The 25994-nt window shown below is 54.5% G+C and overlaps 1 protein-coding gene across 1 annotated transcript in view; it reads right to left on the bottom strand.

Moving 5' to 3' along the window:
• Positions 1–7501: 7501 nt before the first annotated feature.
• DIAPH1 (diaphanous related formin 1) overlaps positions 7502–25994 on the bottom strand; it is a 41971-nt gene continuing 23478 nt past the window's right edge. The window contains exons 10-27 of the mRNA XM_088522677.1: positions 25868–25986; positions 24808–24924; positions 23585–23700; positions 22954–23018; positions 22082–22261; positions 20959–21744; positions 20004–20118; positions 19660–19668; positions 15705–15803; positions 15517–15611; positions 15148–15249; positions 14131–14370; positions 13859–13988; positions 13108–13232; positions 12656–12820; positions 12347–12482; positions 11399–11485; positions 7502–7752 (exon numbers count right to left, since the gene is read on the bottom strand). Coding sequence (XP_088378803.1) covers positions 7616–7752; positions 11399–11485; positions 12347–12482; positions 12656–12820; positions 13108–13232; positions 13859–13988; positions 14131–14370; positions 15148–15249; positions 15517–15611; positions 15705–15803; positions 19660–19668; positions 20004–20118; positions 20959–21744; positions 22082–22261; positions 22954–23018; positions 23585–23700; positions 24808–24924; positions 25868–25986 — 2823 coding nt within the window. The 3' untranslated portion in view covers positions 7502–7615. The remainder of the gene's footprint in view (positions 7753–11398; positions 11486–12346; positions 12483–12655; positions 12821–13107; positions 13233–13858; positions 13989–14130; positions 14371–15147; positions 15250–15516; positions 15612–15704; positions 15804–19659; positions 19669–20003; positions 20119–20958; positions 21745–22081; positions 22262–22953; positions 23019–23584; positions 23701–24807; positions 24925–25867; positions 25987–25994) is intronic.

The following is a 25994-nucleotide window of genomic DNA, read 5'->3' as shown; positions in this document are numbered from 1 at the left end:
TGCACAATGGAATGGAGACAAAAGTTCCCCTTAGCCACTGCTATCTTGGGACCTGAAACACACTGAAATCCTGCAACGACTGATTTTTTTTTTTAAACTTGCTGCGGAAACACAAGGCAGAATTTCAGCACTTTCAATTCCTTAAAATACCCTCAAATACACAACCAAACTGTAAGCAGCTTGAAGAGCCCCACAGAGAGCCTGGAAGCAACCAAGAGCCACCCCCTCCCCTCCAGCTCAGGGTGACTCCTGCAGGCTCCACTACAGGATTTGACAAAAATGTCAAACGTCAGGAAAATGCAGGAATCAGGACAGAGACCCCCCCAGCACATTTTAAGTGTTTGCCTATTATTTCACCCCTATACCACCCATACATCCACATTATCCACATACCCCACACACCAGGAGAGAAACCTGGATCCCAACGACCCCAGATGGGCACTGAGGTCTATCACAGAGGTGGCCACCTGAAGGGCACTCAGAAAAATGGGGGAAACCCCCCTCCTTAGAAGTCATTTATGGGGATGTAAAACGCTTGTTATTCTTCTCATTCTTTAAAAACTCTTCAGGTTTTACTGCTGACTCACAGCCAGCAGGGAGACTGAAGGGTCAGGAGGTGGGAATGAAGGGAATTTAGGAACACCAGGATACATTAATTCTTGTGCTGGTGTATGGGATCTGTCCTTTCTTTGGACAAGAAGATACAGAACTGCTCGTGCCAGTTACGAGCCATGAGCTCCACGCAGCCTTCCTCCCCCTGGGGAAATACCAGCAGCAAACAGAGCAACTTGAGCACTTAAAAATAGAATACTATAGCTTTTTACTTCAAAAAAAAAAAAAAAACTTAAGAGTTTTGGAGGGGCCTTTCACTTCGCAGAGCCACCCCCTCTGTATTTCTGCTTTTGAGAGAAACACAGCCTGAACAGGAGAAAAGCTGCATCCACCCCACGGGGAAACTACTCCACGGTACCGACACGTTCCCCCTGCAACGTGCACCAGCCCCAGCTGCGGGCCAGGCACCAGCTCCTAGGAAAAGTCCAGGGAGAAACAAATTTGCATTTGAAAGGAGCCAGGGGGAGGGAAGGGGGTGCTCCCAGGAACACAGAGCAGCTGCTGAACTGCTGCCCGGCGGCTGCAGAGGAGAGACCCGAGCTCTGCGAGCCCCTGCAGCCCGCGCTCCCGGCCAGCAGCCCTGGGGAGCAGCAGGCTCCGGGCAGGCAGCAGAGCCCCGCGGGGGGCACGGGCGAGAGGCGGCGCTGCAGGAACCGGGCAGCTTCCCGGCGGGGTTTAAGGGCTTCTCGGGGGCTGCAGGAATGGCCACCACGAGCCCATCTCCTTCCAGAGCACCCTCGACACCCCCTGGTCCTCCACGCCACGGAGCACCTGCAACAACCGCCCTTTCCCTCCTCCCCCCGCGTGCCCCTTCCTGCCCTGCTACTACCCCCCAGCTCTCGAGAGCTCTCGGCTTTCAGATCCCTCCTCCACGGCCGCAAAGAGCAGCCCAGCGCTAAGGACGCCGCCGAGCCCTCCCTGCAGCCAGCCCCGGGCAGCACCTCCGAGCTTCTGTCCGGCCGCGCTAGCTCTGCTCCTCCTGGCCGCGCCTTTCCACGCCGACCTTCGCGCTCCCTTCTCACAATTGATCCTCCCCGCGGGGGGCCGGCGCTGGCCGCACGCGCAGGGTCCCCCCGGCAGAAGGCGGCAGCGCAGGGGGAAACGCGGACGGCCCCGGCCGAGCCCGCAGGGGCCGCCGCGCTCCCGCCTCAGCCGCCGGAAGGCGCCAAAACGCCCCGCGCGCCGGCACGAGGCGGCCGTTGGCGGCGCTGCCGCCGCCCCGGGAACACGGAGGCCCCCGAAAACCCCCTCCGCGGCCGCCTCCCCCCGGGCGGGACAAGCCCCTCAGGACGGGACAAGCCCAGGGCACCCACGGCTCTGACCTGGGGCCTTCCCAACCGCGAAGCCCCCGGCCGCGCGGCTCTGACACCGCCGCCGCAGCGCCGACAGGGCCGGGGCACCCCTGGGCCCGGGCAGGGCGACACCTCCCTATGTCCCCCCTGCAGCGCCCGGGAGCCCCGGGCAGCCCCAGCGCCCTCCTCTCCTCTATTGACTCTGGGCACGATTAACTCGGCCCCAGCTTCTCTTCTTCCTTGGCGCCTCCGAGGTGCTGGAGTGAGGCACTCCTGGAGTCTCTAGGCCAGCAAGGGAAGCAGGAGAAAAGCACAAAATGTATCCCGGAATTTGGGGTTTGTTCCTAGCCGATTGTGATCAGCTGTCATGAGAAGGGCTGTTGTGGTTCAGATATCCAGCTGGTCTCGCTGCAGTTGCTCACCATTTACATGTTTGATCCTCGTAATCCATGGAGGTACATCCAGGGAGCTACATGAAAAGCTGCAGAGAAGGGGCTTGTGTGGCACTACGGACAAAAGGAACAGAGATGGAGAGGGCCCTGAAAAGGGAGACAGCTTGGAAACGGGTTGAGAAGTGCCAGTGTTTCAAGGAGAATGAGGTGAAAGAGAGAGCTGCAGTTCTCTGTGCTTTGAGTGTGGCTGGTGAAAGTGTTTCCTGCACCTGGAAACCTGGGCCCGAGGTAACCAGAATGGAAAAGAAACTACAAATGTCTAGTAGGGAAAGAAAAAAAAAAGGATGCAAATACACTGTGAGTGAAGACATGGTTGCTGGATCTCTGCTTCTGAAGTGCTTCAAGCTGATGACCAGGTGTAGAAGAACGTGAGAGGGAAATCTTTGATCCAAGGCTTTGGAAAATGAAAAGCAGAGCTGTAGGGGGGATGTAGAAGAGACAAAGACACAACTTTTCTTCTTCCAAATAGGAGGAGAGTTAGGAGAAATATCCACAGGCGCACCCCTTCGGGGCTCATAGATTTGCAGGTGTCTGGTCTGCTTATATAACCTCTAATCCAATCCTCTTTAACCAGGGGAAAGTCTTCCTCTCTCCAGATTTTCTCTCCTGTCTGTGTAGTTCATGGGGACGAGCCTTAGCAGTAAAGCCTGAAGCAAAGAAGCATTTACAAACTAACTCCTCTGCATCCTCCATCACCAAGGCACCCACCCCACTCAGCACTGGGGCCACGTTCTCCAAAACTGGGTCCTCCCTCCAAAAGGAGGACCTTTTGCTGCTGATGTGGTTGTAGAAGCCCTTCTTGTCGTCCGTGACAGCTCTTGCTAAATTTAATTCCAAACGGGCCTTGGCCTTCCTTGCTGCATCCCTGCGTTCTCTGACCATCTTCCTATGTTCCTCCCTGCGATCTGTCCCTTCTTTCATGTTATATACGCCTTCTTCTCCTGCTCAAGTTTTCCCAAGAGTTCCTTCCCCATCCACACGGGTCTCCTGCCTCCCTTCTTTGACTTCTTTCTTGTAGGGATGCCCCGATCCTGAGCGTGGTGGAAGTGGTGCTTGAATATTGGCCAACTCTCCTGGACTCCCTTCCCTTCGAGGGCCCTGGCCCAGGGGATTCCTCCAAGTAGGTCCCTGAAGAGGTCAAAGTTGGCTCTTTTGAAATCCAGGGTTGCAACCCTGCTTCTTGCCCAGCTTCCTCCTCGCAAGATCTTGAACTTCAACATTGCATGGTCAGTGATTGCCCCCAATCTTCACATTTTCCAACCAGAGCGTCTCTGTTAGGACCAGCTCCAGCAGTGCCCCTCTCCTCGTTGGCTCATCCACCACCTGCATCAAAAAGTTATCCCCAAGGTTCTGCAGGAGCTGCCTGCACTGATGGTTCCTTGGGTGTTCTCTTCCCCACAGATACTGGGGAGGTCAAAGTCCTCTGTAGGAACCAGGGCCTGTGATCGTGGGGCTTCTTGCAGCTGCCTGCAGACGCCTCCTCCACTTCCTCTTCCTGGTTCGGCGGCTTGTAGCAAAACTCACCGCAGTGTCGCCCTGTTGGCCTCCCCTTAACCCTCACCCAGAGGCTCTGGCCTCACACTCCAAGCGTTCCGTTTGCTCCCTTGCGTAGAGAGCAACTGCAGCCCCTGGCCCTGCTGGTGAAGACCTCCCCGCTGCCCAGCGCCTCCTGCCAGGGCCAGGAGCCGCCTCTGCCACGCGGAGCGGGTGTGAAGGAGAGCTCGAGGCTGGGATCTCCTGGGGGTCTGGGCTGCCAGCCCGGGTGCTCGCAGGCTCCTTCCCCTTCGCCCCATCCCTCGCCTTCCCTCCAGTGCACAGGCTGCTCCCTGTTACTACCTCCCCTCTAGTCTAGGGCAATAATGAGGGCTCTGCCCTCTCTCTAAATTTACCCTGGCAGCCCCATCCCGCCGTGCCCACGGGCCCAGCTCCAGAAACGTGTGGGGTGTCCAGGCAGCAGCCCTGGGCCTGACTCTCCCTGCAGCAGCAAGAGGGATGGCCCAAGCCAGGAAGGGGCCCGAGGAGGAAGCAGTGCAGGAGGTCGGGGGCTGAGGGGCTGCCAGGAGCAGCTCTGTCCCACCATCCTGCCGGCGCCTTCCCCAGCCCAGGGCGTCTCAGCTCTGCTGCAGGAGCCGTTTCCTGCCCTTGCACCACGAGAGGTGCCTGGAGCTGCAGGGGCCACTTGGGGAGCAAAGCTTGATCTGCTGCCACACTCGAACAGTTGCCTTCGAGCATGGTTGAGCTCTTTGGAAGAGGGACGGGTTGTGGGGCTTTGGACAGGAGTTTGCCCCTCTGCAGATGCCACCCCGGCAGCCTCCCGGCGCACAGAGAAGGTCCCGGGGCCGAGCACTGCGGGTCTCCAAGGCAGGTTGGTCTCAGCACCAGGAACAGAGAGAGGTCAGACCACAGCCGTTTTTGTACCGAAAATAACATTTATTTCTCCATACTTTGTACATATAAAGGAACCGTCATGGTTATCATGGTGCTACCAGAGCAGTGCTCACCCACAGCTGCAAAGCCGTAAAAAAAACGGTTTGATTAAGGAAACCCTTACAAGCCACTTCCCTCCCTCCCCCAAAAATAGACGCTCTAAGCTGGGTGCAGCTCACTGCCCATTTGTCTCCCATCCTGCAGCTTTCTGGGGCTGCCGGGTGCAGCCGCTGGTGCTCGGCTGTGCTGGGGCAGCTCCTGGCTGATACCGAGTCCCCTGGCTGGGCCCCGGGGAGCGCGGGGGGACACGGCCTCCCCCGCGGAGGCCGCGCGCTGACCGTCCTGCCGGCCCTTTGCCGCTCTCGCCCCTTCGCAGGGAGGGGGCCACTTGCGGAGGCCGGGCTGAAGCCTCCTTGGAGCCGCCCTGGGGAGCAGGGAGCGCCTCGGCCGCTGCCCACAGGGGCTCAACCCCCCCTGCCTCGGCGGGCGCCGGGGCCGAGTGGGAGCAGCCCCCCCGCCACCAAGGCTTTTCTTGCTCAGCAAAGAGCTCTGCGGAAGCAGCCCTGGGATCCACGTCCCACGGCCAGACCCCGCGGGCGCCGGCGCCTCCGCCAGCCCAGAGCGGCCCCGGCCTCTCGGGCCTGGCCTGGGGCTGCCCGGGCAGGGCCGGGCGCTCTGCCCGCCGGACCCTCTCCCAGCCGGGTCGCCATGCTCCAAGGACATAGGAGGCCGGGAAGGCCACGTGGGCCCAGGGCTTGTTTTCTTTTTTCCTTTTTTAATTAACATTTCCAGCCAAACAATCAGACGAGATCACAAGTCCCAAGAACACCTGAAACGCTCCCAACACGGAAAGTCTCTTGCTCTTGAACACGACAGGAGACGAAAAACACGAGCAGCCAAGGAGGCTGCGGCGGCCCCACGGTGGGACAGGGCCTGGGGGCAGCTCCCCACAGGGCACCCGCAGGACAGGACCTGCCCTGTCCCGGGCATTCACCACTGCTGGCAGCAGAGCCCCCGGGTGCCCAACGCGCTGCCTGGGCTGCGCCGGCCCTTCTTGCCCACCCTGGGGGTGCCCGTCGTTCCCTCCCCACAAGTCTTCTCTCCCAGTCCCTTTCCTTTCTCCCGGACTGACTCCCAGGTGAGCTGGGATCAGCCCTGTTCCCTCCCGGGAAGCCCTGGGCAAGGCCCACAGGCAGGAACCGCCGAGCGGAGCACAGCCAGGGCCTCGTGTGCCTGGTTTCCCCCCGCCGGAGCATCCCGCAAGTCCATGCGGGAAGGGGTAACCCGAGGAGGCAGCCGCGGCTGCCCCTTACGCCGTGGGTTTCGTCCCCGTGTTGCCACGGGCGGCCTGTGACACCGTTTGTGGGCGCCAAGCCCAGCGGGCCCCGGGGGATACAGACCCCTCCATTGCTTGGACGTGACCAGGGCATCAAGGCAGAGCCACAAGCAGACAGGGTCTCCAGCAGCGCCACGAGGAGAGGGGGCAGCAGAGGCAGCGTCTCAGCTACGGGCACAGAGGCTCCGCGGGGGAACGAGGCAGCTCCTGCTGCCCTGGGGCTTCCGCCGGGGCAGGGCTGGCCTGGCCGCCACGGGGCACAGCAGGGGACTCCCAGAGCCATGCAAATGTTTTGGGTATTCTCACTTTACATTCACTGTTTTTCTTTTAAAACAAAATCTGCTACAAAAATAGAGACATTTGCAAAGTGATTCTGTGGAAGGCGGCTCCCGTGCCAGGGGAGCGGGCGCCGGGCATGGCACGACACGACGGGGAAGCGAGTGGCCTCCGCAGTTCCAGCCCGGGCGCCGCGTCCTCGGGCCACGTCCTCAGGCCACGTCCTCCCGCCGCGCCAGCCCGTGGAGCTCGCGTGCCGCCAGGAACCGCAGCCCTGGGCTTGGCCCCAGCAGCTGCCACTGGGACCGGGCCGGACCTTGGGCAGGTTCCGAGCTTGGGGCACAGCCCCGCACGGTACCGTGCGTCACCACGGTCCTCGCGGCTCCTGGAGGCGGCGCACGCAGCGGGGGCGGCGGCTTCCTCGCGCCCGTCCCTTCGGGCACGCGCCTCCCTGTGCTCTTGCCAGCAGCAGGGAGGGCTGAGGGACGCTAGCAATAAATAGAGCAAGCGGAGAGCGAGCGGGGCAGCAAGAGCTCCTGAGGGCAACCAAGGCGCAGCTTCCCACCGCCGGCAGCTCGGGAATCGCTTCCTTTCCCAGCGCGCGATGGGACGAGGGCACAGAAGGTGCTGGTACGAGGACACAACAGCATCTGGAGAAGTAGGAGTCCAGCTTGGTTGACCTACGGGGTTCCCTCCTGCAGAGAGGCGCGGAAGGAAGAGCCTCTGGGGCCACTAGAGGAGAATCCCTCGGAGCCACGGAGCTTTGGCAGGTCTGGCTCGTCAGTCCCAAAGTAACAGAGACTAAAACAGTCGGGGTTAAGGCAGCGTCTAAGGTCCCCGCTTTGGCACCCCAACACGGACACAGGTGGAGGTGGGCGGTGGCTCTGCCCTCTCTGTCCGGGCCGCGCGTGCCCAGGCCGCCGCCGCGCGGAGCCCCTGCCCTCGGCGCCCCTCCGGTTCGGCTAAAGCAACTGGCCCCTCAGCTCTGCGGAGGCCGAGCGAAGGCTGGAGGGGAGATCTAGAGCAAGAACGAAAGGCTCAAAGCTGGCACAAGCAGCCCCAGGAGCAGGAAGGAAATGCAGTTACCCCTCAGGCCCATACACAGATTCCAGAATCATCCAGTGTATTTTGCTTCCTCTGTCAAACGCTTTTCTGCAGGTTTCAGCCCTAGTCCAGGGCACAAAGTCCAGCTCAAGTGGCTGTTGCTCTTCTTGGTTGCCTTAGGGAGCCCTTCCCTCCGTTGCTTTCTCGTTGTTCTTGAGCCCGAGGCTCAGCGCTGCACTCGCATCCTCTTCCTTCAACAGCTCTGCCACTAACATAGAGGTGGGAACACAGCCATTTTTTCTCTTTCTTTTTCCTGCAAAAGAAAAAAAAAAAAAATAACAGATTAGAAACAGGGGATGGAACCCCGCCCCCTTGAGGCTACTTTTGGGACAGATTGTTTTTTTCCAGGGCACTGGCCAGCTGGAAATCCCCAGAACTGCTTGGCCAACACTCCCCGAGACACCAGGGATCACAAAGTCTCCAACACAGGAGCCAGAGTTGCAGAATTCCTGCCCTTCCCTGGCTGTGAGTCTACGAGGAACGCCAGGGGAAGCCACCGTGGGATTGCCTGGACCTTGAGGGTGGGATTGAGCAAAGGCAAAAAGTCTCGCTGGAAACATCAGCCCACCTGGGATTTACGGTGTGTGGAAAAGATTCCTGGAGGCAGATGGGGAACAAAACGCCTGCGGGGTGTTTGTCAGCAGATTGTAAGTGTGGAGAAAAACACCCGGCAGCTCCAGCCAGCGGGGCCAGTGCTGCAGAGGCAGCATCAAGAACACAGCGGCAGGGCGGGCAGAGGGGTCGGGAGCACCCACGGGAGAGCCCTGCCCTGCAGCCACAGCATCGGGTGAGCACCGGGAGGACCCGCTGCTCGTGTCCCGGAGGTGCCCTTGCTCCTGGGACCCAAACGCCTTAACCCCAGGAGCCTGAGGGTAAGAAAGGGGCTAGAAAGGCCTGAGTGCACCCAGACCTGGCGCAACACCCCCGAGCTGCCCACAAGCGACCAGCGGCTGTGCCCCCGGAGAGCAGCTGGGCCTGTTGGGCGCTCGGTGGAAATGGGCCGCGGTCCTTCTGACGGGGCAGAGGCAGCAGCCAGCCCGCCCAGGCTCGGTGGGGCGCAACACAGTACCAACGCGCTCAGCCGCGCACTGCAACCAGCCCACAACGTGCACCAGCCCCGGCTGCGCTTCATGCACAAGGTTCATGCACCAGCTCCTCGGGGAATATCCAGGGAGAAACAAATTTGCATTTGAAAGGAGATGGGGAGGGAAGGGGGTGCTCCCAGGAACACAGAGCAGCTGCCCAACTGCTGCCCGGCGGCTGCAGAGCAGAGACCCGAGCTCCTCGGGCTCTGCGAGCCCCTGCAGCCCGCGCTCCCGGCCAGCAGCCCTGGGGAGCAGCAGGCTCCGGGCAGGCAGCAGAGCCCCGCGGGGGCACGGGCGAGAGGCGGCGCTGCAGGAACCGGGCAGCTTCCCGGCGGGGTTTAAGGGCTTCTCGGGGGCTGCAGGAATGGCCACCACGAGCCCATCTCCTTCCAGAGCACCCTCGACACCCCCTGGTCCTCCACGCCACGGAGCACCTGCAACAACCCCCCTTTCCCTCCTCCCCCCGCGTGCCCCTTTCTGCCCTGCTTCTACCCCCCAGCTCTCGAGAGCTCTCGGCTCTCAGATCCCTCCTCCACGGCCGCAAAGAGCAGCCCAGCGCTAAGGACGCCGCCGAGCCCTCCCTGCAGCCAGCCCCGGGCAGCACCTCCGAGCTTCTGTCCGGCTCCACTTCTGTCCATGCTCCTCCAGCTGACCTTTGTGGTCCCTTTTTGCAGTTCATCCTCATCACTCCCTCCCTCCTTCCCTCCCTCCCAAAGCTGCTCTGCTCCAGGACTTGCTCTCTGTACCCTCTGCTTGCAGCCCACATCACTTCCTGTCTCTCACCTGAATCCAGGCAGGAATTCAGGCTGCTGTTTCCACTTAAATCCCTGCCCCAGAGCGAAGTCTGGAAAGTTTTTTGCTGTCTGTCCTGCCTGTACCCACAACCTGCACCTTTATCCGAGTGCCAACTGCAGGACATGCACAGACACAGCTCCCTTTGCCCACGTGATGTCCTCAAGGGCCAAGACTGTGCCCTGGCATGGAGAGCACCTACCCGGGTAGGTACAGGGGAGGAACTGAAGCAGAGAGGGTCGGGGAAGGAGGAGGGAAGCAGTGAGAAGCAGCGGCTTTGGCTGGATCCGGGGAGCCCGGAGCCCCCAGGGCAGCCAGGCCAGGCCAGGCAGCCAGGCTGGGTCATGTACTGGATCTGGAAAGGCACTGAAGATTTGTTTTTAAAGAAAAGCAAAAGGAAGAACGAGGAAGAGATGGAAACGCTTCTAAAGTTACCGTTGAAAAGGGCCCTTTTGAAAAACCTGTGCTCTGGAGCCGTGGCTGGAGCCGCGGCCTCAGGCTGCGGCCGCTCTCCGGCTCCTCCTCCGACCCTCCCTGCCTGCAGCACCGCGGGGTCACAGACACACGCGTGGGGCAGGGAAGAGCAACATGCCCAAGTGTTACCCGCTCAGGCGCATCCTCCTCCACCTCACCGAGGGACAGGAGAGAGTCTAGCAGAGGAAATGAGAGAGTCACCAGTCAGATGGTCCCCGGGGCTGCTAGGACATCCCCCCACCGCGTGCAGGGCTCCCAGCCCGGACACGAGCTGCTGGACCGAGTGGGTAGGGAGAGGTCACTGAGGGATCCCCTTTTGCTGCCTTCCCTCCCCTCCAAGGAGGCCTTTCAGCTGCTCAGTTGCATTCCCAGCAGCCTGGCAGCTTTTCCCACTCCTTTGGGGGCTGGCGCTGGAGCTGCTCGCGGCGGAACCCGCACAGCTGCCTACGGAGGGACGGAGTCGAGATGAGAGGCCACAGGATCTACACGGAGCTGCTGTCTGCAGGATGGAGGACAAAGCTCCTGCCAGAACACTGACACTGCAGATCTTACAAACTCCTGTCCTGATGTAATGCATCACTGGGTGGCATGAGGATATCTACTGGCTATTTGCTATTGGTTATTAAAATTCCACCTGTATCTCCTCCTGCTGGTGTGGGCCTCTCTTTTCTTTATATACCCATCAACCCAGCTCTGCTTACTGCTCTGCGAGAATCCCCGTTGGCTGCTTCTTCCCTCAAGGGCTTGGACATCACTGGCCTTTCCATGGAACAGGCTTCCCTGCAACAGGCTGCCCAGAGAGGCTGTGGAGGCTCCTTCTCTGGAGATTCTCCAAACCCACCTGGGTGCCACTCTGTGCCACATGCTCTGGGTGTCCCTGCTGGAGCAGCGGGTTGGACTAGATGATCTCTGGACTAGATGGTCTCTGGAGGTCCCTGTCAATCTCAACCCTTCTGGGATTCCATCCTGACCCAGCTACTCAACCCTTGAAACCTTCCCAAAGCTCCAAAGTTGACAGCTGCCATTTTGCCATTCCCCATACTCAAACAGCTTCCCAAGAAGTCTCTTTTTGCAAGTCTTCCTGGCAGGAACACAAGAGTCTCATACTGGCCCCACTCACGCAGGTAAAAGGGACACTCCTCCCTGACCCTGGCCCTGGCCCTGACCGGCCTGGAAAGGAAATTCCGAGTCCTGCTCCTCATCACTGTGCAGGGGAAGAGCAGACAGCGCAGGAGCGGGTGCAGGGAGAGGAGCCAGGTGAGCCAGCACCAAGAGAGGAGCGCAGGGAAGTGGTGTGATTAAATGCATTAGAAGGATGTAACATGTAAGTGACCACCAACAGCAGCAAGACCAGCTGGATATCTGTACCATGACAGTCATTTTCACAGCAGTCAACAGCAACCAGGTAGAAACAAACTCCAAATTACAGGATACATTTTGTTGGCTTGCCCCTGCTTCCCTTGCTGGCCCTGAGACTTCAGAAATCACTCAGGGACCTCGGAGTTTCTCTCCCCTGGGAGCAGAGTTTGAATCGTGAGCGATACCCACCAGGGCGCGATTCCCTCTTCCTGCGGAACGCGTCTCCAGACTGCAGCGCCTCCAGCAGACTGTCCATCACGCCTGTCCCATCACCCTCTGGAAAGAAAACAGGATACCCAGTGAAATCCATGCGGCAGAAAAGGGAGCAGACTCCAGCAGTGCCACAAGGGCTGTCAGGTCTGCTCTGTTCCCAAGCAGTTGTTAAACCCCCGTGTAGGATCTACTGCTGCGCAGACCAACCCGCTCCCAGGTCAGGGCCCTTGGGTGCTGAGGAAGGGGGAATCAGAGCTGGTAACTCAGGCTGAAGCCCCAAGGCTGCCCCACAGAGCTGCATGTGACCAAAGCCATGAATCAGCCCTGGGAGAGCTCACTGGGCTATTTACGACCTTCCCCTGTTCGCTTTTTAAAATAAACTTGCAAAGAAATCTGAAACACCTGGGTTGGACTAGACGGGCCTGATGCCAGACTGGTGCCTTAGTAGAACAGTGAGCAGGAAAGCAGGAGACACGAGTGCTCACGCTGGTGGGCACCAGGCCTCCCTCCCTCTCCGGAATTCTCCCTCCCTCACTGAATCTTTGCCCGTTATATCTTATTGCCCTTGGTGTGTAACTCAAATTTCTGTATTTTATTTGGATGAGAAGTGCCTCAAAAAAACTCTCAAGTTCAGCCCGGTTTCCTGCACCCTCCTAGGCTTTGCACCTTTCTGGAGGTGACTCACCTAACCCCCATGTTTAAAGCTCTTAGCTTTAAACTAAGCTGCTGTTCCCACACACAGAACTTCACCTCATTAATATTATTCATTTTTTTCTTACAGAGAAGATATCCCCAAACCTCCATCTCTCAGCATCCACCTCCAGAACATTTCTTTCCATTCACAGTTCTCTGCACATGCTGACAGCAGGGCTGTGCAGCGAGTCCAAAGCCTCTGCTGTCCCCAAACCCAGCTGCAGCTCATACCTGCGTTCATGTCTATCAGCTGTTCCCTCTTCTGCAGCTTCTCCAGCCGCTCCTTCTCAGCCTTCTCCTTGGCCAGTTTCGCTCGGCGCATCTTCTCCTCCGTTTCACGCCGCTTTTGGTTGTCCTTGACAGCTTGCTGCAACAGGAGAAACAGATGCTCAGGGGCTGCATGATGGAGGGGAGGTGGGGAACAAAACCAGCACACCAAGGCAGTTAACAATACTCTTTTGAAGAGGAAAATTCTGGTAGATCTGGGCAACGAAGGAAACAGAGCCCAGGCTAGTAGGAAGAAAAAAGCATCTTGCTCACCAGAAACGTGTTTTTAAAGTTGCTCAGATCCATGAAGAAGTCCTCAATAGAGGTTTTCTTGGGGTCGAACAGGAAGTACTGCCCTAACTCCTTGAAGAGGTTTTCCATGTTTGAGTGCATCATACGCAGCTTGTCGTACTGCTCCTTGGCATCCTTAATAAAGCTGTGAAATCCCAGAGTCAAGGAAAGAAGCCAGTTGCTAGGCAGGAAGGATCAGAGCAAGCAACAGGACGACAGAGATCCCTCCTCGTGGCAAACAGCGTCCCTGGGGCAAACGCAAAATCCTCCCAGGCCACAGAGCACCACTCTTTAGGCAGCACGACAAAAAGGCCTTTTTCCATAGAGGACCTTCTGCTCTCTCCCTCCTCACACCTTGCTGAGCCTTGCGAATCCCTTCTACCATAACTCACACCCACTTTGGAACATTTTCCTTCGTACAAGCAAAAGGATATTGTCATTTTTTCCACAAATTTGTCCTTTTCATCAGTAGTAACTGGAAAATTCTCAGTGTCGCGCTCCACATCTGAAATTTGTTTCTTCATCATGTCCAAGTTTTTCTGCAAATTCTCAGCAGACACTGAAAACAAATCCCCCAAAAGACATACAGAATGAGAGAAGGACCTTCCCAAAATATTTGTTGAACGAGGAGCACCGTTTCTATCCTGCAATTGTTGTCAGAACTGTGTAACAGTGACAACACCTTGGATATCTGCCAGAAAGGAGGCTCAACCTTGATTTCGGTTCAGGCAAGTCGCACTCCTCCCACTTGATGATTAACTGCTGCAAAACAGCACTTCAATGAGGAAGATCTGAACGTTCAGACCCTTGAGGAAATAGGGTCCTGTCTCCATTTCCTTCCTCCCTGGATACAGCCTCAGCAGCCCCCTACTCTTTATCCCAACACAAAACAGGGGGTATCCTTCCTTCCAGCCATGGGATCTGCCTGTTGCATTGATGCTTCCCTCACTGCTCTGCACAGAAAAGCACAGCCACGGTGAAAAGGCTTCCACAAAAATAACACTTCCTTGGGAGGCAGTCTTAGACTTTGCAGCCACCTTCCATGGAGCACCCCAGATGCATAAACAACCCCAGTTTTGTTCAGAAATGCCAAGATCCAAAGCCCTGACCCAAGTCGTTCCGAAACCTCCATTTTCTGCTCTCTCCAAAAAGAAAAGGTGAGGGCCCCCTGCCCCTCTGTGGTACCTCGGCTGGCCTTCTCCACGTGGATGAGCTCGTCCGGAAACGTCAGCAGGTTGGGGTAGGACTGTTCACAATGCTCAGCCACAAAGTGCAGCAGCGTTAGCTTCTGATCCGAGGACTTTGTGTCTCGGAGCTGGCAATGAAGAAAAGAACAAACTCATCGAAGGAGCAGGACTGTTCAGCCCACAGTTATCCCCAGTCCCACACGCAGGTTGCTAGGAAATAAACACAGGGTAGGAAGCACTTCCATAAGCTGCCCATGGAAAAGCACTCACCTTGCAGAGGAAGCTGATGTTGAATCCAAAGGCACCGGCGTTCCGGGAACCGGCGTTCATGAAGTTGCCCACGAGCAGAATAAACTCCAGGAGGCCGGAGAAGCTCTTGCTCTTGCGCACTTCTTCGCAGGCTGCCGTCACCGAAACAATCTCAGGCTTTATGTTCTCTATTTGCTCATTGAACTGCAGCTTGAAGAGGATGGCATTGAGACGGGGTCGAAGGCGAGAAACTGAGCTAATCTGAGAAGGGAATGGCAAAGGAAAAGTGTTCACAAATAAAGGGGGAGAATTGAGGTGGTCTGAGAAAGAAGGGGGTGAAAACAGACGGTTACTCACCACAAGTTACAGCTCTCTATAGACCCACTCTCCAGAGTCCCAAAGACACCGCAGAGCAGCTGCTCTTCAGAGACTCACACCCATGCACACACCAGGTGTCTGGTGTTAACCCACACACATCCTAGCTCAGACCCCCTCCACCAAGCAAAAGATGGAGCCCAAGCGGTGGAGGAGGCGGGCGAGTCGCACAGGATGCACCAGCACACCACGAGCAGCGCTCAGGAGCCTTTTCCATTGCACAAAATCACCGCTGCCATTCGCTCTTGCAAGATCAAATCCAGGAGACACTAAAGCGATGCCGACGCTCCCACGGCTCAGACACCTGCAGCCCTTGTTTGGTGCTGACCCGAGTCAAAGCGCAGGGCAGCTACAAGCACTGAGATCAGCAGCAGGGTAAGGCACAAGGTTTTGTTTCGAGAGACATGGAAGAGGCTTCTCCTGACAAGCACGGACTGATCTGGTCCCACGGGACCATCACCAGCCCAGCGGGGCCACAGGGTCCCTGGGCAGGACCCACGTGTCTCTGAAGCGGCCGCAGCTCCTTAGGCCGGGCCTTCTGCTTCCAGCTGCCGACGGCCGCGCGGACAGTGACCAAACAGCAGCGCTAGATAAACTGCCATTTCTTCATTAGAGAGAGTTGCTGATGCATCTCTCTGTCCAAGCAGATGGAAAGGCACTCACCACAACCCCAAACTGCTCAGGTTCTGCCAGGTCATTGTACTCATCCTTCAGCTCTGCCAGCATCTTCAGTTGCTCTGGCTCTGGCATTTGCTTAATCAAGTTCTACAAGAGAAATGCAGACATTTGGGCTTGCTTGGTTCTGGTACCTCTGTCCCAACACATGCAACCGATGGAGACGTCCAAATGACAGAGAAAAAACAGCTTTGTTACACTCTGTGCTCTTCCCACATGAGAAAGGAAGGAGGTAACAACTTCAGAGAGGCTCTGCCATGAACTGGGTCACTCTCTGCCAAACCGCAGCACAGCAAAACTGGGAAGCAGCCACCTACAAAAACCTCCCTCCTGCGTGTGCGCAGGGCACGCACTCACCTGAATCATGGACTCGGTGAGCACGGCTTCATTCACCTCCAGGATGACGGTCTTGATTTCTTCATAGGGCATGCGGAAAGACCCCAGGAAAATGGCTGTCAGGACCCAAAACAGAAACACAGAATCTTTAGGGACAAGGCCCTGCCCAGCGCTTAGAAAGAAATGGCCCCAAATCCTGTCACACTCACATAGGTTCTGGGCAGTCTTTGAATCCAGGACTTTCAGCTCCTTGACTTTTTTCTTCTGAGTTGTCTTTTTCTCCTCTCCACCCTCCTGCTCTTTCTTGGCTGTGAATACACAAAATACAGGTAAGGTGTAAAAAGCTCAAGTGCAGGAGCTTTTCTTCATGTGCTGTCTGAACCGAACTGTCCTAGCAACTGACGACAAAGCTCTGGTGAATCTCTATAACAAGGGTTTACGAAAGGTTAGAGGAGGCTCAGAGGGCTGCTCTCCTTGCCCTTGTCACAGACACAGACAGTCTTTACTTCTCCACAACAACAACAAAAAAAAAGAAATAACCTTGCTAAGGACAGCTATTGCCTTAAATAAAACCAGAGACTTCAGGCCAAGATGACAACATCCACCTGTATATCGAAGGACAATGTAAGATGCTGAATGTGCAAAATTTGTGGTGTCCTGCATAGGAAAGGAGCCACAGCAGATGCCCAGTGTCATCCCAGCTCCTGGACCTTCTTGCAGCCTGTGAATAAACCCCCCCTCTACCTTACACCAGTTTCTCAGGCGCCCTCCCTTCTCACACAACATATTTTGCAAGTGACAATCCAAGTTTAACATGAACTCCCCAAAGCGCCATTCCTCTGAATTCACAACCCTCCTGTAGCAGGCCTGTCTCACCCTTGACACCCCCTGTTCCTCCATGCCTTGGAGCACCCCTGGAACAACCCTCATTTCCCTCCTCGCCCTGCTTGCCTCTTCCTGCCCTGCTTATACCTCCCAGCTCTCACGTGGTCTCAGAACATGAACACAGAACCAGGGCACCGTGCACATTCCCAGAGAAACCCCCTGCTTTCCCAGGCGGGACAAGAACCATGTGTGATGGGAGTCAATAGCACCAGGGAAAAAAGCCCAGGGCAAGAGCGGTTTTGGGCACTAACATCCTCAGGGCAGAGTGTTTTCTGCAGCCAGGCAGGAACTCGCTTGGGAAAGGCAGCCCCTGCTCCTCTGTCCCGGCCCCGGCGCCTCTCCCGCCAGCTCCCGGCCGCCTCCAGCGCCGGGAATTTGCCCACGCTCCCTGACTCGCTGCTTCCTCCCCCTTTTGCAGCAGTGTCGCCAAGGCTGGCTGCAAACAGCAGAGATCCAGGTGCCACCTGGTGTCCAAAGGCAGATCCGCAAGCGGGCCCTGCACTGCGGGGGCCTGAGGGAGGAAAACACCCCAAATGGCAGCAAGAGCGGCCTGGGAACGAGCTCCTCGGCGTCCTGGGGACGAGAGCCCGGCTGCCGCCCTGCCTGGCCCAAACGCCTGCGGATACTCTTCCCGTGTGGGAAAGGGCCGATTCCCTCTGTACCAACTGCTGTGGGAATTCCACAATCATAAAGTAACCTGGAAGCTGGGCACCCACTGCTATCAGTGCCAAGGAGCATGGAGAACAGGCAGGGCAGGTGATGCTTCTGGTGGTGCCATGCAGAGCGGAGAACTGTCCCCACTCCGAGCTGCAACCCCGTTTCAGGGGTGCTAGTGCAACCCCTCGGGGGCCAACATGCATTAGAGGCAGGTTCCTGAGGCATTTGGCCTCAGGCAACTTTTCCCCAAGGAGCTAAATGTGCAGCCAAAGGTGCAAAGCGAAGGGACAGGCAACACGAAGAGCGAGGGACCGCAGCCCCAGGTGGCGTGAGCGGCGGGAGCAGTAACCGCCTTCCCAGCTCGGGCCTCGAAAGGAACAGCTCCGAGCAGAGGCTCGCGCTGGGTAGCCTTTCCCAGAGGAGCCAAATCCACCAAAAAACCAACAATTCAGCCAGAAAACCTCACCAGTACAAGGGCAGCCCCCTGGGAGCGTGGCGAGCAGCACACGGCACCGCAGGGAAGGTGAGGTGTGAGGTGAGGAGTGAGGCGAGGTGTGAGGTGCGAGGCGAGGCGCAAGGCGAGGTGAGGAGCGGCCATCAGGGCGAGGCAGCCTGGAGCCTCCCTGCACCTTGGGACAGCTGTAGGGATTGCACGTGTGTGAGGTACAAGCATGGGGAAGAGCTCCTCGGCATGGCAGCTGAGCTGCGACAAGAGGTGGAAACATTGAGGCGTATCTGGGGTTCAGAGAGTGTGATAGACACCTGGTGGCGCCAGGCTCTGGCCTCTGTGAAATGTGAACAGGCACCAGGAATTCCTCAAGAACAGGGGAATGCTGTTTCCATCCTCCAGCTGAGAGAGAAGCTGGAAAGGTGAGAGCGAATAGAAACAAGTCCAGGCTCGAGGTGGCAAGAGAAATCCGTCCTCACCCAAACAGGCACCTCTGTGAACATATATTGAGGCCCTGGAGGTTGCATGGCAATCAATGGATGGAGAGGGCAAGGGTCCCTCTCCGCAGGAGATATTGCCAGGGTTAGAAGGACCAACCCCCATATTGCAACCACCTGCGGGAGGAAGAAAAGGTGAGTTACAGTTGCGGGCGATTCCACAGCAAGAGGAACAGAGGGTCCAACACATAGAAGGGACCCTCCTTTAAGGGAAGTCTGCTGCCTTCCTGAGGCCTGGGTAAAGGACCTCACCAGGAAACTTCCCAGCTGACACTGCTTGGGATTCATCTTTCCCAACTTTAGTCATGATCTAGCAGGGCTCATTGAGGGGGCTTTAAACTGGATTCAACAGGGGAGAGGGACATCATCGGTGATGCTGGCGTAAGGTACAGGATGACATGCCAACATTACCAGATCATCTCTAGAGGCCCCTTGAACCTCAACATTTCTGTGATTCTGTGATCCCGCAGCAAATATAAAAGCAGTTTTGAGATCTGATCTGGAAATAAATGACAGAACCAGAAATCAGGTTTTGGATTCCCGAGATTCTGGAAGAATATACACAAAGCACGTGTGATGGGGGCCAGTGCAGATTCGCCTTGTTGTCTGCCCCTCTTGTCCAAGGTGACATATCAGCTCTCAGCTCTTGCCCTGCCAGACTGGTTGCAGGTCTGCCCTGCCACCCCCATGCATTTCCAACCCCTTCCCTCCAGGCTGCAGGCTGTTCATCACCGCCTTCAGCATCACACAAATCCTCAAAGTCAAATCTGACCGAGCATTAGGTGCTTTGGCCGCTGCGATCCAACTCCAGGGAGCACTGAAGCTGTGCTGATAAGCTCTTCTAAACCCTATATCAAGTCCAATACGTTAAGTATTACTTGACACGTTAACTAATATAGTAAATCTCAAAGGAGCAGCATGCAGAGCCAGCTGCACAACTAGGCCAACAGCAAGGCAGAACTTACAAGTCTTGCAGGATGCAAGTGGCTTCTGAGGCTGTAGCTCAGTTAAGTCCTTGATCCGGGTAACTCTCCTGGTGACAAGGGCTGTCTGTAGAGGTCAGTAGAGACAGCATGGCCACCATTCCCTTGCTATTTCCCAACTTTTGAGTGGACAGCATCCCAACAATCGTGTTTTAGCAAGCCAATTCTCATCCATTTTGGAGAGCTCTAAGAGTATGAAGAAGGCTCAGAGATTGCTGCCATGCTCCACAGTCTCATCCAAGCCACCAGTACAAGAGGTAACATGCAGAGGACAACAGCAGAGAACTTGTACGTGGACAGGAGAACAGTTTATCTTCTGCATGTGGGAACCTTCAATGATGTGCTTGGGGAGAAGCCAAGGACCATGAGGACATCAGCACTAGAGAACCTGGGTGCCTAGTGGACAAGATTTGTACATCCTTTTCTCAACTGTTTCCAACTAAAGGAACAAAGAGGAAAAAGGCAGCTGGAGCCAACATAGTAACCCGACAAGACAACCTGTAGAATCTATTCCTGTTACTAGTAGAGGCACAGAGACCAAGCCAGCATGTTCCTGCAAGGAGATCCTTACCTAGGTCTACCTACCACTATCCGAGTGTCTCTCACTGTGAGGTAGCAACTCCCATTTCCACAGAATTGTATTTCAAAGACTAGATTTCCCCAAACCATTGCAGAAACGACAGATACTACTTACTCTTGGAGGCTACAGGTGATGCAAGATGAATCCAGAGATGTAGAGTGGATCGGGCAGGGAAAGAAAAAAAAAGAGTTAGCTCATCTGAAGACATTGGACTGCAAGCTTTACATTTGACTGTCAGCTTCCCACACTCTTGCAAAATTTTGGTCTTTATATCCACAAAAGCACTTGGAGAAAGTTTTCTGCATGGTGACAAACTACTCGGAGCTGCAGCCACGCTCATGTTCCTTCCCTCGACAGCAGACACAACCCTGTAACATCCCTCCCCAGCCAGCCAGCAGCCCTGCAAGCAGCAGCCCTGCCCTGATGCTTCTCACAGTGATGCTGAAGTGGGCACTCACATTTCGTTTGGGCAGAAAAGGTCACCGTCAGCTTGGCGAAGAGATCCTCACTCTCAAACCGGTCTTCTTTAGCCTTTGTCCAGAAACAGTCCTGAGAGAGGTCTTCGGCCACGATCTGCGACAAAGACAAAGCAGGTATGGCTGGAAACAAGCAATATTCACCATGTTTCTCCATATACATTTTTTGGAATCGCCTTTGTTTTCTAAGCTCCTAAAATTCTTCACAGCAACTGTCTCCCAACTTCAATGCATCTCTCTCCGGTTTATAAAATGTATCTCCTTTCTAACCACTGTCTTCTCATCATCCTCACAAATAATCTGGGCGTACGTTTTCCTTCCTTTAAACACCAGTTCGGAGCTGGAGACAAATCACCATTAAAACCTGACTCTCACTTCTCTTTCACCCATCCTCTTTCACCCTCAGATATTCCTGACCCCTTTCACTCAGACTTCATTTTCATTGCAAATCACTCCTGCCTAGTTAAAAGGAAGAAAGAGCGGGGGGAAAATTTAATTTAAATGCCAAAAGTAGTCCAGACTTTATCGAGCAGGGTAATTATCTGCTGTTTGCATATTTCCAAAAGGTTATGCTTATTATATTGCTATCACGGAGCCACCTTCAAAGCCCTTTTGACAAGGCAGAGGGCAGAAAACGTTCAATGAACATGAGTGCAGTTAAATGTAATTAAGCATTAATCCAGGGCTGCAGCCTAACTAGGGAACAGCCTGTTCCTGTGCACTGTGAGCCGCAGGCTGGGACCCAAGGGAGCTGCACCCAGCTGGGTGCCCCTCTGGCCACTGAGCACTGCTGGTCCCCACGACTCTGCTCTGCTTTCTGCACACCAGGATGAGACTGGACAATACACTGTGAAGCGATGAGATGTGACACAAAGAAAAAGGAGCTTGTCTGGCTGTAGGGACAGGGTGCACGATGACCCGAAGATTTCCGTCCTACCTTGGACCAGTTTGCTCTCCGCAGCTGCACATCAGGTTTATAAGCCTTCTTTGGAGCTAATCCGTATGGAAGAACTGGAGCTGCACAAGGTCCCCAGCCACTAAGGGCAGGGGGAGGAGGAGGTGCCCCCATTCCTGGTGGAGGCGGTGGGATCCCAGGAGCTCCTGGAGGAGGAGGTGGGGGAGGGATGCCCCCACTCATGCCTGGGAGTGGAGGGGCTACTGGGATTCCCACAGAAGAAACACCCGGGAGAGGAGGAAGAGGTGGGATGGCTCCAGGAAGAGAACCTGGGAGAGGAGGAGGAGGTGGGATGGTTCCAGAACTTGGGAGAGGAGGAGGAGGTGGGATGGTTCCAGAACTTGGGAGAGGAGGAGGAGGTGGGATGGTTCCAGAACTTGGGAGAGGAGGAGGAGGTGGGATGGTTCCAGAACTTGGGAGAGGAGGAGGAGGTGGGATGGTTCCAGAACTTGGGAGAGGAGGAGGAGGTGGGATGGTTCCAGAACTTGGGAGAGGAGGAGGAGGTGGGATGGTTCCAGAACTTGGGAGAGGAGGAGGAGGTGGGATGGTTCCAAAAGAACCCGGGAGAGGAGGAGGAGGTGGGATGCTCACTGAAGGAGCACCCGGGAAAGGAGGAGGAGGGGGGATGTCCCCAGAAGGGGCAGCTGGAGAAGAAGGTGCTGGCTGGGGGATCCCTGTGTGGCCTTCAGCTGAAGGAAGAGGCAAGGTAGAAGAGAATGAAGCCTTTTCGCTCTTTGCATCTTCGAGCTCCTTTTCCAGCTTTGCAATCTGAAGAACAGCAGAAACAACATTCCATCACCAGCTACACGAAGCAAACAGGCACCATGCTGAAACACTTCCCATAGGCTTGTGTCCAAGCCCTAACCCATCTCCTCACAAGCTGCTGCCAAATCCCTTGGTCGATGCAAAGCCAGAGCCCACAGCAGCCCCAGGAAACCAATTCCAGGCAGCTCTGCTCAAGGGCAGAGCCTCGTGCCAGGCCCAAAGCAGTGACCTGTGGAGTGACCTTCCTGGCCTGGGACCTATGGCCACTGTGAGGAGAAAAGGGAAGAGCTGCTCTAACCCCAGCCCAACTCCCCAGCCCGCGGCTCAGCCTGACATTTACCTCCTCACTCAGCTGGGAGACTTTGCTTTCCAGCTCCTGCTTCTCCGCAGCCATTTGCTGTTTCTCTGCGTCCAAGTTCTGCTTCTTTAGACGTTCATCAAGGAGTTTCTGCTCCCAGTCCCCCTCCATCTTCTTCATTTCCACCTGCAGCTCCTGCCGTGCAGTCAGCTCTGAGTTCAGCTGCAGAGACAGGGAAAGGATGAGTTGCGCCAGGAGCGCAGTGAGTGTGTGTGGGCAGGGGACAGAAGGGACCTTCCTTTCTTTTGCTAAAAGTCTCTCAGAGAGGTTACGTAGCCTGCATAACACAGCTCTTGTGCACTACTCCAAATCACACAACCAGAGATGAAGATTCATTCCTCTGCCTAATCCAAGAGGCAAAGCCGTCTGGTCTCGATATCCAGTCTCGTAGTGACAGATCCCAAGGCACAACATACTCACACTGAAGTATGTGTCTTGCTGGGAAGTCACCTTTCTTGCTGGAAAGAATTCCCTACAGTTTTGGCACAATCTAAAGGCAGTTGCTTGCATGGCAGTGACAGGAACTGAAGTTTTCAATTCTATCCCATCACTGCTTCAATTATTAGCAATCTATTAGGGATGATCTGCAGGTGACTATCAGATCGGCTGCAAGCCTGAGATGTATGAGAGCTCCATGCCCCACAGCACAGCTCAAATGTTTTCCCTGTGACAGCTACATTGTTTTTTAATTAAGATTCAAACATTCGTTCTTCTGCTCTCAGAAAGGTCAAGCAGGATGTGCACAGTGATAATTAATTACGGGAAAGTGTTTGACTGCACTGTGTCAAGTCTAATGGGCTCTACTGTGATTCCTGCCTACACATCTGCTGCCCAGGCCACACCATCAGCCAAACCTTTTTCTCCAGCTCCAGCGCTTTGGCCTCGCTTTTTGCCACCTTGTTTTGATCAATCAAGTTATCTGAAAATAAAAGGAAATAGGATTAAGTAGAAAAAAGCACCATTTGTGAACCCCTCCTTTTCCTTCTCCAACACCTTGCCCAAGCCTTACACTGCCCCTGCTGATGCCCCACAGCGTTTGACTCGGGGTTGAGCTCTGCCCTTGCTGGAGATGCCCCGTCTTTTCATTACCACATCACTATCTGAAGATGGACATGGCCTTCCTTTTGCTACAACACCTAAGAGACTTGGTTTCTTCTGGAAGTTGCTCTCACAGCAAACCATATCGTTGGCAGTGCTCCCTGCCCAAGCACAGCAGCAGTCTGGACAGCATATTAGTGGAATAGCTGTGTGCCCCATGTGATGGAAGACAAGGGACAGCCTAGATCCCTGCACCAAGGATTTGGCAGGGGGAGGACCAATCCCAGAACAGAGCTCAGCTAGAGGAGAAAGAATGGAGAGAAGCAGCAAGATCTGGTGGGGAACAGCTCAAACGAATACAGGGATTCAATAACAGAGTTTGATTTAGAGCATGATTGATGGAATTGGGCTCGTTTCAGCAGAGCTGATAACAGCTAAAGGACTTACCAATCAACCCCTCAACGTTTACATTAAGACGCCTGCACTTAAAGTCAGGATCAGCCCCGTTCTTGTACAGAACTATCTGGGAGACACATTCATCAATCAGCTTATAATACTGAGGTCTGCATTAGGGAAGACAAGACAACAAAACATTAATATCACTTCACAAAATTGCTGCTATGCAAGTAGTGCAAGACAAGAAATGTCTTTCAACACTGCATTGCTGAGCTTCAGGGGGTGACCACACACATTTATGGAAAACAAATTTTCTTGGGGTTATTAAGCCCATTGAAGTGATTTAAAGAGTCTCCAACCAGCATCCAGTTGGAGGGCAGGAGGGTATCCTGGGAAGTCCTTTACATGCTTCCCTGGACACCTTCATAGACGGGACACGAGGCTAGATATCTGGGCAGACCATGAGATCAGATACACGGTCTGATCCTCATGGAATGTTTTCTTTAAATAGCAACTTTGCTATCCAGGTGACACACAACCTGTCATGTCCCAGAATCTGCCCTACAAGCAACAAAGGATCAAGACAAACTGGATCTTGATGGACCAATTGCCCTCCTGCTGGTAGCAAGTTTTCCTTCCATTTTAGCAGGAACTATTTCTCCTGAATTAATTCAGGAAAAAGCTTCCAAAGGGCTTCACAGTCAATCACTAGTGACCTAATGAAGGTGGCAATTATTTTATTCTTCCAAAATATGTTCATCTTTTTGTGTTGGTTTTTTTTTTTTCATTATTTATTTTATTCTCTTCCATCTAATGGTTTTTCTCTTTAATTTAGGCATTTTTCTTTATATTTATCATGTATGCTCTCAGCTTTAACAGAACTTGTATTTCAGAAAGGAAAAATACTATGCCTAATCTGAAAAGCTTAAGCTTGCAGAGATGCTCTTCTGGTTTATTTTTACCTATATTTAAGTATAACATTTTCTGTTTTTCTTATTAGTGTTAATTTTGTTAATGAACAAATTCTTTTCATTTAGTGAAGTTCGAAACATGATGAAATTAAATACATAAGGCTTAGTAAATCATAACATTCTACCATGAATGGCAGACTAATATTAATAGTGAGTTTCTTCAAAATAAGAAAATTATTAAATGATTTCGTATTAGTTTCTGCAACCTTAATTCACTGCTCCCTGCAGCACAAAAGCAGCGTGGTAGGGACCACTGGGCAACATTCACCTTGTAGCAGCCCAGGGTAAAGGTTCCCTCCTCACCTGGCCTCGTAGTCATTGCGGATAAGTAAAAGGTGCTGCAAGATGGAGAGGAAAAACGGTTCTGCTTTGGAATCCTTCACTGTGTTGAGGAGAAGCTGGAATACTTCACTGAAATCAGTGAAGAATGGATTAAGGAAAAAAGTGTTTTCTGGGAAAATGTAGGCCATCTGCCTGCTTGCTGCCTCCCTTCACGCATCTCTGTTTTCAGGGGGTTTCTACCTGCACAGTGATGAACCAAGAGAGGTTTCTAGCAGGTCACTCATCTCCCTTCTCACAGGACAACAAGAGCTCCAACTCCCTGTGAACCACTTGCTTTCACACGATCAGCTCCCTTTGATCTATTTTCTCTCTTTTCCCTAAAAGAAAATCCAAATCTGGGAATGGGAGGATCCAGCAGCGAGACGGCTGCTCTCCCTAGATCTACACACTAAAATGAACTGATGAAAAGGCTCTACATTACATTCCTGCAAAGCAGAAGTTGCCCTCTGGTGGCCTCCTCCAAAAGCTCCCTGGATGTTGCACAGACAGGGACCCTGTCTCATGTGCTGCCCACAGAGCAACCCACAGCTTGCCAAGAAGGCAGACCTGAATGCAGTGCACCAAACAAGCTGCTCCACAGCCTGGCAAGTCCCGGGGCCAGTTCTGCCTCCTGTTGCTCACAGCATTCCTCTCTGCAGCTGCAGACTCACCTCTCTCCCAGGGTGCGCTTTAGATAGTGAGTTCGATATCCCAAAGTGCCAAACTTTCCAGAAACTCTAATGCATGACAGCAAATTGTCAGGGTTCATCTTCCTGACTTAGGCTGGGTGGGTGGCTTTGAAACCCCCCAAAACCTAATCAGAAAAGATCTACCCCTCCACAAAGGGCTGGGTGGAGATTTCTTTCCAAATTCACAATCCCAGGCCTGCCTCGTGGTATAAAAGCTTTTGTAGAAGCACATTTTCTCATCTGGTAGAAACTGCAGCTCTATTCAGATTTTCACCTAGATATGAGCTCTGAAGCTCCAAGAAACATTAACTTCCTCAGCCTCATGCTCAGTCCAGCACATAGCAAAAGGATATTCCATTTCAATGCGGATCTCATCCAGCCGGTTCCTGAGGTCATCGGAGTCTTCGTCACCTTGTTCTTCAAATATAGTCAGTTGTACTTTCAGCTCTTCATTCTCCAGCATTTGCAGCTTCTGCCAAA

Source organism: Tinamus guttatus, unplaced genomic scaffold, assembly GCF_059628265.1.
Source record: "Tinamus guttatus ecotype Peru unplaced genomic scaffold, ASM5962826v1 Tinamus_guttatus_pri_ptg000155l, whole genome shotgun sequence".
Taxonomy (NCBI): Eukaryota; Metazoa; Chordata; class Aves; order Tinamiformes; family Tinamidae; genus Tinamus; species Tinamus guttatus.
The sequence above is the reverse complement of the archived record's forward strand: the minus strand, read 5'-3'. Positions and strand labels throughout refer to the sequence as shown.